We start from the raw sequence: 18,938 nt of genomic DNA, 5'->3' as shown, positions 1-18,938 counted from the left end.
ACCATAATAAACACTTTTAATTTGCTACTAATCATTAGTCGGTCGAAGAAGTGCTCGTTTAAGGATGCCGAAATATCATTTCTGGAAAGACCGGACCCAAATAATTTTGAAGTTTTGTTTGCGGGCCATCGATAAAAATAGTTCTGTAGCCCTGGTCTATATCATTAGACAATGAAGGTTTTCATAAACTTTTTTTTTCGCTTGATTTGATATAAATTGCGACGTAGGAGAATGCAACAAACACGAAAGCAAAAAAGTTGAAAACGTTAACAGCGAAAGAGAAAGTTTGAATGAAGTTACATCTCACACTCCTGATTTCCAATTCTTTAAAAAGTAGCCGATTACTAGTTGACCAACGTCTTTACTCCAGATTCAGATTGAAAAAAAATAGACTCCGGCTACGACATCGCGTTGTCGAACATTTTTACTTCAACATAATGGTGTTCACACAGTTTACAAGGCAAAATTGAAAATGGTTGATTGCTGTACCTGATATGTTAATACAGAAGTTACTCGGATCACGTAATGTTTCAATTGATGTTGAAAATGAATTATGAGGAACTGATCATCGTCACAGAACCTAAAAAAGCTACGACAGTTCCTGTATCGTCACGGTACACCGATACAGATACTGGTAAGTTACCGCATATGAATTTTATAGAATTGCGGGTGCTCCTGAAGTATGCGCACCAGGATGTCGCATAACCTGAACCCTAACCTGGTACACAACCTGAGTTCAGGTTGTGCGCCATCTTGGTGCGCATACTTCAGGAGGTCCGAATTGCGTGTCCATACATTTCAGCATTGCTCTCTTGTTTATTATCGACTGGAACCTTTGATGCTGTCCTTCGTAATTGGTCAGTGTTATATGACTATTTTTAGAAGAAAAAAAAAAGATTCAAACTAGCAGTTAGTCCTCGATATTTGTAATAGGTAGGACTAAGTAAAGCATTTTGGTGCTCCTTCAAAACGCTTTTTAGCGATAGTAAATAAACTTTTCGCTTGCCGGCGCCTTTTTCCCGTAAATTTATTGCGCGTGAACTCAAAATTTTTTTCAAATATCTAACACTTGAAGGCCAATAGAGATTTATGAAGTATTAAAAACAAACGGCCATGTCGTTAACTTGAATAAAAAATACGTTTCCGTAATTTTTTTGTAATTGTCGAATTGCGTCTCTCCTTGTTGTTCTCTAGACGTATGCCTAACAGAACCTTTGTTTGTGTGCCATCAAGCTCATAATATGCTTCGATTGCGGGATTTTTGTGTGATAGTGCGTCGCGAAGATACAAATACAAGAAAGGTTTTGCATTTACCTTAGCTTTGCAGGCTTAGATTTACTCTTAAATTTCATTATAAGGTATATGAGATTCGCTAGCAAATCCTCCCGCGGACTAGACATCGCTGTTCCATAGTTTATGATAGGAATGAGATTATCAAAAAAACTTAGGAAATTGGGATTCAATTAATTTAGTAGGATATTGAAATTTCTAAAGAATAAAGAAAAATTCAAATCATAACCACGGTAGGATATAAAGAAGTTGCAAAATATTTTTATTTTGCCTTTGAAAATTCGTATCACTGCGTGAAGACTACACCACTCAATTTTTTTTCTATCGTCTAACTCTAATGTATAATACTGTTCTAGTTGTCTTGTGATTCGATCAAGAACGGTACATATGGTCGAGCATTACGCGGAATAGGAGGAAATATATCATTTCAAATATGACCTGGCAACAGGGAAAAGTTAAGTTTACCAGTATGCTGTCGTCGTGAACGAGAAAACCAGTCCTAGAGGATGGATTCTATAAAAACGAAAATTCAGAATGTTTCTCAATGAGTGCTCAAAAATTTATTGTTTATTGATTTGGTGACTTTGGCTGAAGGCATGCGTGAACTTGAATAAGTAAAACCAAATCTTTGTTTTGAGAGAACTTGTTACTATTAAGATTTGTTAGAATATCTTATGTATCGCCTGCGATTTACCTCGTACCAAATTCTGCACAACATTTCCATTTTCTGCTCAACTACTTGCCTAACTTTTTTAATTCATAGCAGATACGATACCCCCAATCATATTGATCCTCACTTGCCAATCAAATTTTTCACACCGTGTAATATAGTGAATCGTCAATGTTTTGAGGTAACAATGTTTTGCCGAATAAGACCATTCGGTTGTTGGTCTCAGAGATTAGCAGAGAATTAATTATTAAAAGTAGAGGTAGATGTATATGCTATCAAGTGAAGATACAGGATCCACGAGAAATCCGTGGTTCAAGTTTGTAAGAAAAAAAGCAATAACGTGCAAAATAATATCATCTGAATAAAAATATCTATGGCAAAATCAGTTGCCTAACAATAAACGTTGCTTTTCATGCACTGGCTTTCATGTCTGCGTTTTGAATCCATTATAGATAACACCAGCAGTGATTTTACAATTCGCTTTCTTCTATGTCTGTTCGTCCATTCACCGCGGTCGACATGGTAGAACGAGAACTTGGCAAGTTCACAATTCCATGGAATTTTTCGCTTAGTTTTTTATATAAAGCATCTGGCAGGTCTGAATACAGAACTGGATTCAGTGCACTGTTAATCGGTAGAAGCACTATTGCTGCCACGACATATGCAGTATTTGAAACATTTGCTCCTCCTAGTTTACAGAAGGCCAGGATACAGATTGGTATCCAACAACAGAAGTCAGTTATGATGAGCCGGAGAATTTTTCGTTGCAAGGCTAAAAAATAGTAAAAAAATCAATAAGAAGGTTTGATATGAACAACCAAATGAAAAGAAACCTGAAAGCATACATCTATTTCCATCGTCTTTCTCTGCACGTGATGCAGTTCTTCTGAACTTTGACCCTTCTCTTGATTTGATATAAATTGCAACGTAAGATGATGCAACGAAGACGAACGCACAAAAGTTGAAAAGGTTAACAAAGAAAGAAAAAGGCCAAGCCCGATCATCTTTGGTTACGAAAAATTTTGGAATGCAAACGCTGTCGACACTATAATATCTAGAAAAATGTTAGTGAAAAAATAAAAAATTATTTTGTAACCTGGAATGAGAAGTTATTCAATTATTCGATGTCTTAAATCATGTATGTGATACAACAAACACCAGGAAGTGATTACCAAATGACACAAAAGCAAATGATAAGGTTCATCGAATTGTTGACAAACAAAAATTGTGAAATCAAAGGTTCGGATATTAGAAATTACGGTAATTCATAATAACATGGGTAATTTATTCCAGGCAAAAAAGGTATGCACGGAATCAATACCGTTTGAAATTGTAAGAATTTTTTGTGCACGATGAGAAGGGGGAACGCTTCCATATAAATAGAGTAGGTGAAACATCGAAACGGAAACAAAAAAGGAGAAACTAACAATTTGAAATCTTTTCACGCATATGGTACTTTCGTATATGAAACCGATTTTTCGGCGGTTCATGAAAAATTACAGATTACAGAAATAAAGAGAAATCAACAACATATTCACCCAAACTTCTTTTGAATTTTGAAATGTTTATGAAGAAAATATTCGGTTGATTCCGATATAATATCTTGCCATGACTGAAAATTGTTCACTGAAAATTTATCTGTCATATAAAAAGCAGAATTTACACAATAAGGCAGATTTTATTAAAGCAAAGATTTTACACAACATTTTCTGCAATTAAACGTCCATTAAACAACTCACGAGTCTGTCGTAAAAATTGTAAATTTGTATTCTAATGGTAGTTGAATAAAATTGACAAGTCTAAATCCACGTATTTTTTATTTGAGATTTTTAAATTAAATATTGAAGATACTACCCACCATAATTGCCAAGATGGACGATGCTTCCAATATCAAAATCTGATACCGAAATTCACAATAAAAGAATTTTTTATATCAAAAGTGTCAGACAAGTCCGCAAGATAACGTAATACCAGGCGAGATTTATTAATCAGAGCATAATATACACAACTTCGTACTAAATTATGAGAATAAATGTCATGTGAATGAATTGCCTTTCATATGTGATCATCCATGTATGACTTCAAATACTTGTTTCTTGGATAGAAAAATCCCGTATAAATTAGTAGACAGCAAAATCTCATTTTCATGTTAATCTGTGACATTATTAGCTTCAAATACCAAACGTAAGCTTGTTCTCTCGGCGGGATAACAAGGCAACTTACCTGGAAACGTCATGTTGGGCTTGAGGTCATATGTCAGCAGCCTTGTAAAAAGTGATTTAGTCTCATCCAAGGTGACTGTTGCGTTTGAGGAGTACGGAGAATATTCAAATTCTGCATGACTGACAAACATTCCAGACAAATGTGAAGAAAGCGGTAGTATGGCGATTAAAAATGATATCGTCCAAGCTATCAGGATCATAAAAGACACTATTTTCATTTTGGGGTGACGAGATGATTTGAATGGCTGGGAATGAATAAATATAGTAATTAGTCAACGTACAACAAACTTAAATCTGATTAGGATAACTTTGGATTTCTCCAGTCGAATTCATATATCATGAGAAAATTATAATGCTCACTTTAAAAATCGCGTAAAGCCGACAGCTAGTCAGCAAAACCATTGTTATAACCGAGGTTTCACTTGAAATAACCGATAAAATTCCCAATGTCGTGCATGCTGTACTTGATCTCCAAATTAAGTCTTTAGAACAGTATACGCCCTGTAAATTAAATGTCGATAATATCAGATAAATACTTGATGATACATATTATATTGGGGTAAAGACTTATTTTGGTTTAGTATTGGCAAAGTGTTTTTATACCTGCATAGCGAGGCCAGCAATCCCTAGCGATAGAAGATATATTCCCATGATGACGTCAGAGAAGGCCAGATTTAAAATCAGCAATCTATTTGCTATTACGATGGCTGTCAATTTTCTGTTGCTATTCCTCAGTCTTCTCGTTTCATGAAAAATAACAACCTAGACAATGAGAAAAGTCAAGATGGAATATTTCTTAACTGAACTTAACTGAAGTATATACTTGCGAGTTCTACAACTTCACGAGTGCAATTCATTTAATGATCAATACGTTTTTGTTTGAATTTAATTTTAGGTTCTTCTCTGTTTTCTCAATTATTTGTACATATAGACAAATACATACCCCATTTCCACCAAGAGATAACAACCCCATGATCCACACAACAGCCCGCAATATGGGATTTGCAATGAGTTCATATCTTGACGAAAAACCATCAGTTGAAGTTGATTGGTCAATAGTTGGACATTCATCACTCCAATCTGTGCAGTCACCACGTCCATCAAATTTCTGAAAATGCATCGCCAAATATGAAAAATGCTTTTGAAGAACTTATGTGCTACAGCCGGAATATAAAATAAACTTACAAAAACGGATAATATATCAACTAATTTATATAAATCGACTTCGAATTTTATGCTAAGAATTGACGCTAACTCTACTAAATCAGTCAATTTTATCAATAATCAATCAATTTGAATTCGCCTAGCACAGTTGACATATCGAGTGGTTTAAGTTCTGTGCCAACGGTTATCCATAATTTCTAAATAACGTCGCGTCAATCAGCCGCGTTTCATGTTTTAAGTGATTTTGGAAACTTTCATGGAAATACATTGCATGGATATTTATGATTCAGAACCATTTCTCGACACATTTTATAAAGATTAGACTTTCTATTTTATCTTGATGATAAAAGATCAGCAGATTTATGAGACTCATGACAAATCCTAATTTTGTGCGGTTACGACCCATGCAATTAGTTACCCATTTCCAACAGGCTCAATACATAGTTGCTTTACTGTCTTATCGTTTTCATATATTTTACCTGCTTTGCCAGAACAAATAATGGCTTTTTATTTTCGCAGTAAAATCGGCCATCAGTGCAGTTCATTTCATCTGTTGCATCATCGCAAGCTATCAAAAAATCGCATTTCAATCCAACATCGATGCTAACCTTCGAATGTAATATTTTAAATAAAATTAGTTGGACATAAACAACAGATGGAGGGTACACAATTTAATAGTGATGGATCTATTAAAACAGTAACAACAATATAACCTTGTTACAAAAAATGTAAAATAAATAAAAATATCCACAGGGTTTAGTCAAACAATATTGCTTAATTAGCAATATCAGGTTTTTATTGCTCCATAATTCCTTTTGAATAGAAAGCAGTGATGCTGTAGTAAGCGTTTATCGCGGTAACAACATAGTAGTGGAACCATAGTCATGCATGAAATGATTCGGCCCAAGGACAAAGTAACCTTAAATGCGTTATTCAAATGCACCACGTCTGATATAAAGGTTTTATGTCAGATTTTGTACTCCCTATAGCTGACACGAATAAGTTTGATTATAAATCATGTTATTTAGATTTAATGCCGATGCTTGGTAGATAATGATATCTCGGCGTTTATCAGTGGCAAGCTAATACATAAATATCTGTAAAACATGATCTAAACCAGGGGTGTGCAAAGTGCGGCCCGCGGGCCAAATGCGGCCCGCGAGGGGAAATCGTGCGGCCCGCGGAGAAGTGCAAATTTTGAAGGGTGTGTGGTCAGCTAAACTATTTTTTAATTTAGTTTGATATGTTTCCCTTTGCGCTGCAAAGCTTATATTCGAGTCCAATTTATTATCTATGTCTATGACTTTACAACGTCCTAGCATCGAAGCGAACAACACGATTCACAAAGCTGTCACTTGCCGAGCAGCGAACATTTAAATGAAAATACGGAGCAGACGCTAATGAATTTATTACAACGGGCAATTGAAGATTAGGCAACTGGAAAGCAGTTTGAAAAAATTCAATATTAAGATAAAAATGAGATACAAAAGCTGAATGATCTAGAATAAGATTTGACAGCAAAGTATTTGGAAATGACTCTTGGCGTATTATACCGAAAACATCTCAACCAAGACAACTTTCCACATTTGAAAAAAGTCATGGCTTCAAACATGGCACTTTTGGGTTACATATTTTTTACTAAAATGGACGTTATATCGAATTGCTAGCACTTCCTTTTAAGCAAATTTGGATAAAAGTAGTTGGGAAAAGAATCCAGCAGCAAATTTCTCATTGATTTTGTTTAAATTGGGTGTGACAATATATTTGAATTATAGTTTTAAGAAATTAATGCGTTTTAACTCATTATTCCTGCAAGAACCTTTTATGATGACGACATGAGTTCAATAACAAAAAGACTCTATTTTGTGCATGCAACTAATAGAAAGCCCATGTTAAGTGAAGATGCGGCCCGCGGTTTCACCCAGTTATTGATATTTGGCCCGCCTGCGAAAAAGGTTGCACACCCCTGATCTGAACTATAGAATTGAAAATTCTTGACGAAAAAGTTTACTGCCAAAACGATGTGTTGAAAGTTTTGTTTGGTTGTAATCAAAATACTCTAAAAATGTAATATTGAGATAATTCATCAACCTTTTTTCCTCCTAGAGCAGGACAATGGAATCTCTTTTCCGCACAAAGTTCTATCGATTCATCCGAACCATTTTTACAATGTTCAATTCCATCACACACCTAAAATAATATGAGATCTTTGCTCAAATACATCATCATCAATGAGTTGTTTCACATGTACACGCATGATTTTGCATGTGTAATGATTTAAATAAAGCGAATTCAAATTATTTTCTCTGGCTCTAAAACCAGCTGTTTATATTAGCCGATTTACGGTGGAAATTGAAAACAATCCCGTTTGAAATCGAACAAAAGTTATATATATAGTAGCGAATTATTTTTAAAACTATGATTCATAATGAAATTTTACAAAAAAGATGCAAGATATGTCACTCTAAAATATAATTCTACATTTTCCTTCCACTGCAATTTTGATTCAGAAATATTACAGATCGATTTTCAAACAAAAAAAATTATGTATGATTTGAGAAATTGAACTCCATGGCAAATTATACCCCCAAATGGTATGTTATGCAGAACTCTACGTTCATTTCGTGTCCAATAACTGTTTGAATAGGACTGGATATTACACTTTGAGAATGAGGGTTGAACAAATATTATGTTTACAATAGGGACTTAAGTGATGTATCGCAAAGATTTGGACAGAAGACGAAGTGGACGACGTGGAGTAAATCTTAGTTTAGATACACAAAGAAATGAATTGTCGTGCCTTGTCAAACTCTATACTTATAACACCTTCCTCTTTCCCATCACACAAGAATCTATCACAATTTTTTTCGTCATCGCCCTGTGGACAATGTAGCTTTCCATCACAGACAAACTTCTTTTCCAGATGCTAAACAACAATACGAAATATTTTTTACATACAAAAATTGAGTATTCGAACTCGATACGATAGGTATTTATTAAAATAATAGGCAAATTTATTGATAAATAAGATTACGCCAATATATCGGTTTTGATATTTTTGCCCAATTTTGACAGCAATATCTGGTGAGTAAATTGCATTAGATATCTCATCTTTCGAACAAAGTAACCAAGTAATATATATATATATACTTCAAAAATCGATGCTTACCTTGGTTATTATTATACTTTCGTTGGCATCCAATTCCAAATGATGTTCGCATGAGATATATTCCTCTGCTACCCCTACCATTTGTATTGCTGCATGTATTGCATCATGATTACAGGTAAAATTTGTAAAGGTTTCAAAGCATCTAGCCCTGCACTCATCATCAGGAAAAGGAGGTGCAGAAATAATAGAACCCCAAGAAGGTGGCCCAATATGGCAATCTGCCACACTGTCACAAGCTACTCCGTGAATATTTACACAAGTGTGACTACCGCGAGAACATCTGAATAAAGATATTGTTAATATTCAACTTTATGCATGCATTAGTTTTGCAATTTTAATGCGTGACACCATTTCTTAATCCAGAGAGAAAAACGATAATAATAAAACTATCGATTCTCGCTCGCAGATTAGTCCAGTAACTAAGCCTTGTGGTTGGTGTCGCACCTTACCAACGATAGCAAACCTCATGGTCATTCTTTAGATTAGAGTATTCTAACATGAGATTTTTAATATTTATCCCAGGGAAGAGGAAAGCGATGAGTCGGCTTAATCATATGCCGAAGCACGGTTACTCTATCGGTTACCAGGCGATGCCGTGACGGCTACGTGACGACCCAACAGTGGTGAAGAGTCCAGCACAAAATTATCTCCGCTGAACTCGGACCTGTCATAACGTTCGAGCCGGTAATCAGATGTACAAAGACCGCTCACAAATTTACTTTATATACAACTATTTTCTATTTAAGTTTTTTTTTCAATTCTTCCAATTGTTTAAACCTACCTGCATTTCTGTTCGTATTTTATTGCCCCGGAACACGGTACAGTTCCACGACAATGGTCGTATCTAAACGTGGAAATAATTTATATACAGATAAAAGTGGTTATTGACGCAAAGAAATATTGAGCCAAAATAAATTTATATGCGTTTATACCCTTCATCATCTCGGCAGTCTATTGTACCGTCACAAACTGACTCTGGATTGATGCAATTTCCCCCTGCGCATATCACGTTACCAACATTACAATCTGTGTATTTTCCACTTGAAAACCTTAAATGGAAGAAAGTGGAATAGGTAATGGGACTAATAAACTCGCACGCAATATTTGTTCCAGCACTCTATAGATGAAGATTGACTGAAAGGTATTAAGAGGTATCTGGTAAAAAATATCCCATAAAAGTCTATGGTTTAACATTGTTACTCAACGCTATTTTTCTATGGCTGGCAACTTGGATGTTTCGCTTGGAATATGACATTTTCGTCACGCGCAGCATTTGAGGTGAATCAAAGAAATCTTATCTAAAATTTGACATCATTCTTAAGTTCTATACTGAACCCATGAAATATTCGGTGATATAATTCTGCGTTGAGTAAAACTGCAATGCGATGATATCTTACTCACATGCTGCATATCAGGTAATTGCTGAAACGAACTGTCGCCACAGTAAGGTTACTTTCTGACGTGTACTACCAAAAAACTTACTCAAATGCCAAGCCGTATGTACAAAAACGGATAAATGCAGCTGTAGGAAAACTAATGTCACAGGTACTCATTTGTTCCAAAGCAGACACAGGATCACAGATACACAAATTTCTCTTCTCTTTCACAACACACGCCGCCACCACAATAATTTATGCTGTATAAGCTATTATATTTTGACCTGAAGCAATTTGTTGCCAATAGTACAATGAATATATTTTTTAAAGGAGAAAGTTAATTACTCTTGTACTCGGAATTTTGGAATACAAACATAATATAAATACCCGAGAGCACTCATAGTTGGTGGCACTACATACCATGTCATGGTGAGTCCGGTCTCTGTAGTTGGTGATGCAACCAGAGGTAAGGAAATAAATCCCTGTAAATAACAATAAATTATACAATTTTACATACAGTAACTAATAAAACGTTAATTAGATTTAACGATGCGAAATATCAAGTAAATGACTTTGGGTAGCCAAGTACAAACAATATTACAGCACAAAATAAGGAATCATTGACATGGATAAGTGTCATTCGTCGTAATCTGTCCCTGAACCCCGCATACAAACTAAAACAGTATTTTCTCACATTTTCATCATATGAAATCACTTGTTCGCAAATTCTAGGTCGACTTTTATCACAAAGACATTCGTCAGATAGATCCGGACAATCTATTATTCCGTCACAAACACTTGTTGAAGCAATCACGGTGACGTCATTCAAGCACATGAAACATTTTAAAAGATTGAGATGTTCACGATGTTGATGTTCTGTTCTAAATTATTAAAAAAGTTTGTGCTTTACATTATGATCATGTGTATAATATAATATTGTTCGTGTCTTGATATTTCATTCAGTACTCCTGTTATGTATGTTTTGAATGTTATGTAGTATATGGCTTAGGCTAATAAACGAGAGAAGACTTTTTACTATTACTTTTTTCGACGCCTTCTACTACATACAAGGCTCTGTGTAAAATCGGCCACTTTTATATAAGGAGCTACAATCTGGGTTAGATAATGGGTATGGTAATTGAACCCGAGATTAGTCATATGCTAATACTATTTTGACCACTAGGCCTGGGATTGCCAATTTTTTCTACCGAATGGGTCACATAACATATTATATTTTAAATCAGGAAAAAGAAGATTGTGAGTCGTAGATTTATTCAATTTTATGTTTACGAGAAACTTGCTGTTGTATCTTCTCCGCAAAAAATATAATCCTTGTCTTTTACCTTCCTGCATTTCGTCACCGGTATTATAAACAAGACGGGCAAAAAGAAGCCAAAGGTAACAGTTTGGAATCCTTCTAGTCAAAACTATTCTAATGTCAAGTACTGCTACAAAAAAGAGCAGTTTCTCACAACTGCAAACTAATCCTAATTATAACTGTTACGTTGTCATGTTTTACCACATTTATCTTGGTAATATAATTATAACGTTAGCGGAAGTTTCCCTGATATTTTACTCGTCAACTATTTTAACTTTTTGAGAATTATAAAAATGGTTATCACAAAAATCAACGTTAGGGCATATTCTGGTTCGGGGTAGTCCAAGGTTGTCGGAATCTGGAGCCACAAAAAATTGCATGGTTCGCGGACCACAATATTGCCAGGAATAAGTGAACAATCAAATAAGTGAAATATAAAACGATTTTAGTCTTTTTATAACTGAAAGAGTGCTTTCGCAAATGTAAGTCCTCATCGCGCACGAGATTGCAAAATGCCGTTTAGACTGGGCTGATTGCAAACGATGGTGCGATGGGTGTATATTGTTAGGCTAAAACAGCTTTCACTAGGCGTAGCAATGCAACCTATAGGCTGACGCAGTGGCGTAGCCAGGCCAGCCAGCCCCTTTTTTTGGAAATTTTTGGATATTTGAGAAAGTCCCCAATAACGCGTGCGATTGCATTTTGTTAAAACGCCGATTGTTTTTGTCAGCGTGACGTGTTATTTAGGCCGTAAACACCTTCACGTTAGTGCCTACTTCCCTACATCACAAAAATTGTGCAACGACAACGGTGATTGATAAATACTTTGATTTTGTACTCGCACAGAATTGTGAATACATTGAGAGTTATTGTACATTCATTGGTGGCGAATTGCTAAAGACAAATAAAGGAGTGAATCGGCGACAAAAATTTTTTGATTGAAAAGCGGCAATATAAAATATTAAAAATAAAACCGTAAACAATTTGTTGTAGGAGGCCCGCGGCAAATAAAAAACACTTTTCTAGGCGTAGTAACAGCAGAATCTCGTGTGCCTATGGCACACATTGTATTTGCTCGGCGTTGGGGACTATACCGTCACTAAAGTCGAAACGCAGTCAATTGTGCGCAGCATTTACGTTTTAATTAATCCATCAATTGCCGTCGAAAATTTTATTGTTAACATTATACAAGGTTGGAAACGCAAATTATTTCCGGTTCGTGATGAATGATGATATATATCACAATTAATATCACAAAGCATATTCTATCAATTTTCATTGTACAAAAATTGTTTTTACTTCATGAGATTTTATAGCAGACTCGGGGATCAGACAGTTTTATCTTGAAATAATCTGAGTGGCACCATTGCATAAAAAAAAATGATGAGTTTGATAGGAAATTCTACTCCGAGAGAATTCTATTTTCGACTTTCAACTTTATTAAAATCACTTATACCATCCAGCATCATTTATGTTTCAGATCACCGTGAACATTACTATAGGACTTAAATTTTGTTTTCCAAACGGCAATCTCTCGGGAGTTTATCATCATATCATTCCAACTTACAAACTGGAAAGACGAAGTCATTCGAACTGTAAGAATCTCGAATTTAATTAAATTCAAAAAAAGAACGAACGGTGGCAAAATCGCCATAGCTGCTAGATCTAACCTACCGTGGGTGGGAATTAGGGCCATCCTCATTATATACCTTTTCATCAATATTCACTTATTTTGCAATGATCTTTGACTTGGCAGGTCGCCGAGAAAATATGACGAGCCAGTTGTCCATTCCTGCGCTAGGTCAGCGCAGTTCATACATTTCTCAGTATGTATGACATAGTACCGTATCATTTAACATTTTAATCTAGACTTTATAGTTTTGATACAAAAAAATTTTAAATTTTTAAAAAAGATCTTTGTGAAGGAATATGTAAATCCTGTGAATGTCGTGCTAAAAATATCTGAATATATTTAAACTATTCCACGTCATTATAAAACGTCAATTTTTATCGCACGAATATATTCGTAATGATAATCAGAAAAATCCCAGACATGTCATATCCAAATGTTGAGACATTTAATTGTTACAAAAAGTAACAAAGTATTTGTGCAATAAATACGTGCGCCTGTAAGTATGAATTTCACAATTTGGTTATTATTTAATTGATTACTTTTGGTAATCTTATGTCATATTAATAAACAAACTAAAGCATACAAATGACTCGAATAACGAATAATTATTCAAATCGATGGTTTATATCACACAATATATTACAGTTGAAAGTGTAGAGGTGTGCTTCAAAAAGGAATTTTATGTTCTCAAAAGTAAATGTGATATGCATATCACAAAAAAATCCAAAGTTCGAAAGATCCAAAACCAATGCCATCCAAAGACAAACAATGCCACTTGGAAAGGGGTTTATATTTAACATTAACAGCGAAGATGGTCATTTTAGAACGAACAATACGAACGAAGTGAGCCACGCGAGTTATGGCTGGGCCAGCTTACTTCCATTTAGGAACGAAAATCTTTCAGATGTTGTGTTGTATCAAATGTAGGGGGAGAAGTGATGTGATTGCAAAGAACGGCAATTTCCGTAATTTGAAATATCGAGATCAAACATCTTGATTCAGGTTCAAAATAGGATATCGACTCACCTTAAACTATTATTCAGATGATATTGAGCTTCAAAACATAGATCTGCACCTCCATCACAGTCTGCTATGTCATCGTGAATTAATTGCTGAGGCAGGACACAATCCTCGTCATTTCTCCGGCATTTGAATCCGATTCCGTTATTCCATTCATGATCTTCTTCTGTGCAACCATCGCACGCATTCTTATTGCATACCGTGCTACGAAGCTTGCATTCTGAATTCTTCAATACATCACATTAAATTGGTATCTACATTATCACATTGAAAAGTAGGAAATTTTAAAGCGACAGGATAGCGTTTTTTCAATTTTGTGTCGTTTAGTAGATAATGTGGTGGTCGTGTGAGCGTGAGTTCAAGATTCCCAATTTAACCCTAACCCCAAACCGGTCAACTGAATGTCTTGCAACGAATGTAGAATGTAACTATGGATTTTAGTGTAATTTAACACCTTCGTAGTAATAGCATGTTAAATTCTATGGAAATAGGTCATTTCAGTTATCGTAGCGAAAGATTTATCTTTATGCTGAGATTTCTTTGTATCGACCGATCTGTGACTTGTTCCGGCCTCTGTCCGAGCGTTAAGAATATAGTGTTTTTGATATTCTCTTTGTTGAATTGCTGTTTTGAATTTCAACTGCATACCTCGTATTCGGGTTTAATTAAGAGTATATTTCAATATGTATGCTCTAGAATAGATTTAAATTCGATTGTACAACTCCGCAATATACGAACATTTGACAACACGTTATTGTGTGCTTCTTGACGTCTGAAGGAGTCAGTGGGGTTACTCCGCTGAAGTACGTTTAATATTACTGGGGTAGAACACGCGGTGGGGCCATAGTTCACACCTACAGTCTAAGCAAACCTTTAGCACGAGTGAAAAAAATCTCCCTTTTATTACTAAACCTAGTAATAAATACCACAAGTCGTGGGGAGTTATGAATGGAACAAACTGTTCATAGAACATTTAGTAAATCTAAAAATAGAGCACCAGAGACTTTTGAATCTCTCTTTGGAACAAAAGTGTTTGAATCTTTCACCTGACATTTATAATGAGAATCACATCTTGCATCGCATGGGTTCATGTTTGAACATACGACTTTCTCTTTGCATATTTCGTCTCTTTCTACCACACAATACTGCGTTTTGCTGTTCCTCAACGATTCGCATCTGATATTGAAAATATGTGAATATGTTAATGGAAAACGTTAAAACGATAGTTCAATACTAAAACGATTTGATGCCCACAGACACAGATGACGGGATTCGGACGGGATATCATGATCACATGATTTTGCACTACGGACAAACTGACACATTCTGGGACGTTAGGATACACTTTATGTTTATGACAACAAAAATAAGATCTAATGACCGATTTTTATGGAAGAATTCCTCCGAATATAATATAATAACTTATTTACACAAAGGCATTCGTTTACTATTCCATTATCAATTTAAGCTTAGATCCAGCCTATAAATTTCAATCTGTAGACGGGAAATTAACGAACAATATGGGGAGGAATGTGAATACAGAAATAGTAATGACAGTTAAACACAGTGATGGAATTTAAAATTTCAAAAACCGGCTCCCTTTTGTATTGAACTCACTAAAAGAATGGGTTCCCTCATTTTCGAAAACCGAACTTATAGCTGTAAAAACAAGAAGCGATTTGACTAATGTCATAACATTCCAAGAACGGGTTAGGACTGATTGTATATGATATCCTGAATTCGTGATAATCTTAGGTCAAGAGCATTTATACAAAAGAAATATACTTACATTTGCCACTCAGCATAAACATCTTGTATTGGAATCCCATCTTTGCATTTTAGTTTATCATTGCAAAATAATGTGTGAAACACCGTTTCATTTTCAAGACATCTCGGCTTGATCATTATTACCTCGTGTATTTCTGATCAAAATGAAAAATACAATTGGCGCTCACAGAATAAAATGTATTTTCAATTTTTTTTAGGTATATTGATTGCCTGAGAATGTCTGAGATATCGACTGAGGAAGCATGAATGACCTTTGTATTACCTGTAAATTAATTAACCGAAATTCAGTATTTGACGAAAAGAAATAAGTGCGTACCTGTGTCGTTTATATTGGCAAAGGCCGTAAATTTCACCGTCAAAATATAGTGAGTGATAATCCATATAAACGTGCTTTTCATTTTTGTTTTGAGTATTATTTTCCACAATTTTAGAGGTGTGCATGAAGTTACCCGAGGTAATTTTACGTACTTCGAATTATTTGTTATAACATAACTTAAACTACCATTTTCTGTAAAAGAATAAGCGAAGTTACTTTTTTGCAAAAACATGTCACCAATAATCGGAAAATATATTTTGTTTGTCCATTTCGAATATTGGTACTACAAAACGAAGTTTTGGATATTGTCATATTTTGTTAGTTTTATGTAGCAATTTTCTTCTCAAATATCCAAAATAATCAGCCGAAAACTGTAAGGTGTTGACTCCAAGTTATTAATATTTCAAGACACTGTGTGATTGTCATCAAAACTGTTTAAATAATATAGATAAACAATATTTTCAGTTCATAATACTTGTATGATAATTGGGATAAGTCGAATGCACTTCAGTCGCACGAAAACTGTATAATATGAGAACGAAAATAACAATCGAATAAATTATTCCTAACCCTTTATTGTTTGTAACTTCAAATAAAACAGACAAAAAAGTTTTCAGGCCTATTCTAATTATTTCGCATACCAACTCGTTCGACAACATAGTTGCACTGTGACTGTGTCTGCCTGTTAATACACAGAAATTGTTATTGCAAAATCTTTATCACTGATCAGTGCTTTTCAGGTAATTGTATTTGCAAAACTATAGAACAACAAAAACGGTACAGTTTCTACCATACGCTCATCTCTTGATGGCGCTTTCAGAAACTTAATTCTGCTAGATCAAATTCAGCTTTAATCCAGGATATTATCGAATTACAAAACTATTGGTGTCCAGTAAGTGTGACGAACCGTGGCTATCCACAATTGTGTCTAGTCTTCTGTATTTCATGATTCCTCCTTAAGTATTATCGCTAGTGCCTTAGAAAAGGTTGCTCAAAATTCTGTTTTCTAAAACACCAATAATCTGCTGCGTAGTTGGAAAGATAGCGTCTTGTAAACCATGCAAACGCTTCCGCTATGCATCAATACAACGGTCATCTGTCGCAAGCGTCGACTGATGCTCAATCAGGAAAGCAATTGTAAGCAACAGGAAACGCGTATATATATAATAAATAAGTATCTTTGTGTTGACAACTGTTAAAACGGTTTTTATCATTAACATCTTATCGAACTTGTGGTTGGTTATCCACCAGTTACAAGGAACCGTAGGAACCGTTTTTCCATAGGAACCGTAGCCTTGGGCATAATTTCATCCTTGACAGACTACCTAATGCACATATCACCGCGTCACTCACTGTATTTGCAATGTATATATTATTGTGTTCACTTTTTACACGAAGAATAGGTCGACAACATGCGATCAGTGTAGGGCAAGAATGTCTCCCAGGGGCTGCAAACAACTGCGGTGAGGAGTGATTTGTAGGCGTAATATTTCAATTCAGGACTGCCTTGAAAGTTGTCATTTTGTCAATCAACTCTGTAACTTTGGTGAAATAGCCGAGCATGTGTGACTGTCCATAGCTGACCCTCGATGACAAAACGATGCTTTCGTTGATAGAATTGTATTCTAGCAGGTTATATCCACTGCGATTGTAGCTCCTCTCGATGACAAAAAATTGCATTTAGTAGGCTTATGTTCCGAAAAACGTGTGCATATACAATCCAATATCCTACTCATACGGTCATACCTATTTATAAAAATATCACTTCAATCGACACACTCGTTTCTTCATTTAAACCTATTCTATATATATTATTGAAAGGTATAAAACTGTTAAGCATACTTCTTCGGCATTTACCTGTCTAATATGTAATTTATATTTGTAACACTGATCGTGCACAGATTGGAGACGTAAAACATACATTCAGACGAGTGATAAATATAGATACGTATTCGTCATTACGACGTACAGTAAAATACAACTCATTCAAAGTAGCCACATATTTTATATTCCCCGCGCATAAAAACTTATTTCCCTCTGTGTCCAGTCTTAATCTGCATAATTCTTACGCACAGCCGAATAGAATATAATTCATACCGACACATTTACTGAAATAAAAGCCTGACTTCTGTTACAGAATAAGACGTCGCTGGCTATAACACTGAATGGAATTCAAAATACAGTTTAAATTTAGAATACTGTTCAGAATTTAAGGTCATATGAAATCAATATGCTGATGGTATAGGTTAATCTGACAACACTACATGGTACATTGTCATGTCAGAGTAATTAAACTAAATTTTGGTTAACTTCATGTAAATGATCTATACGAAAGACACTATCACATTTTAATACGCGTTGTTGAAGACATAATTTATATACGTGTCGAGTAAAATTGATATATACCAACAACAGTTAATATACAGTATAACTGAGACTTGATTTGGTACTTTTTACCAACGATCAAACTATGAAACCCTTAGAAATTTACTTGTAGAGTAATGTACAGTACAGTATTGTAGTCGGAAGCACAAGTCGTATTTGGAGTTGAAAAACCTTTACTGTTGTGTCCGTAAGCCATGTGTCCGTAAGCCAAGTAGTGTAGCGAGTACATTGGGGTAGTCACTGTATATTTTAATATTTTCACCACGTATTGATAATAGTGCATGTTATTCGCCTGAAACAAGGTCCTTGCTCTAGTTTATTTCCTTCAGGATTTATTTCCCTCGCTCAGTGTTGCTTGTCTTGAGCGTTCTTTGTTAGTTAGTAATTTGGTTTCATCACATAACTGCATTAAGGTTTTAAGTGTAATTCGCTACCTGTTACTTGGACCAATTGGATTGTGCATCTTTACAATATAAAAACATCGGCATTCAGTACATTGTGTGCTTATTGAACTCTGAGGGAGTTCAGATCGGAGTTACACTCTGTTAACGTGTGTTCAATAACACGGGGGTGTGGACACGCAGAAA

At 35.1% G+C, this 18,938-nt stretch overlaps 1 protein-coding gene across 1 annotated transcript; it reads right to left on the bottom strand.

Annotated features, from left to right (window-relative positions):
• Nucleotides 1-1,754: 1,754 nt before the first annotated feature.
• On the bottom strand, nucleotides 1,755-17,787 carry LOC120335709 (uncharacterized). The gene is made up of 19 exons (XM_078109629.1): nucleotides 15,967-17,787; nucleotides 15,652-15,784; nucleotides 14,909-15,038; nucleotides 13,869-14,089; nucleotides 10,586-10,772; nucleotides 10,312-10,373; nucleotides 9,448-9,564; nucleotides 9,297-9,359; nucleotides 8,516-8,795; nucleotides 8,147-8,272; nucleotides 7,438-7,536; nucleotides 5,826-5,954; nucleotides 5,126-5,290; nucleotides 4,786-4,944; nucleotides 4,543-4,683; nucleotides 4,184-4,427; nucleotides 3,499-3,598; nucleotides 2,806-3,014; nucleotides 1,755-2,732 (listed from the first exon to the last, which is right to left on the bottom strand). The coding sequence occupies exons 1-19, from the start codon at nucleotides 16,196-16,198 to the stop codon at nucleotides 2,431-2,433; spliced, it is 3,099 nt and encodes a 1,032-aa protein (XP_077965755.1). The 5' UTR covers nucleotides 16,199-17,787; the 3' UTR covers nucleotides 1,755-2,430.
• Between the last annotated feature and the right edge of the window lie 1,151 nt (nucleotides 17,788-18,938).

The sequence above is a fragment of the Styela clava genome, chromosome 2 (genome assembly GCF_964204865.1).
Source record: "Styela clava chromosome 2, kaStyClav1.hap1.2, whole genome shotgun sequence".
Lineage (NCBI taxonomy): Eukaryota > Metazoa > Chordata > Ascidiacea > Stolidobranchia > Styelidae > Styela > Styela clava.
The sequence above is the reverse complement of the archived record's forward strand: the minus strand, read 5'-3'. Positions and strand labels throughout refer to the sequence as shown.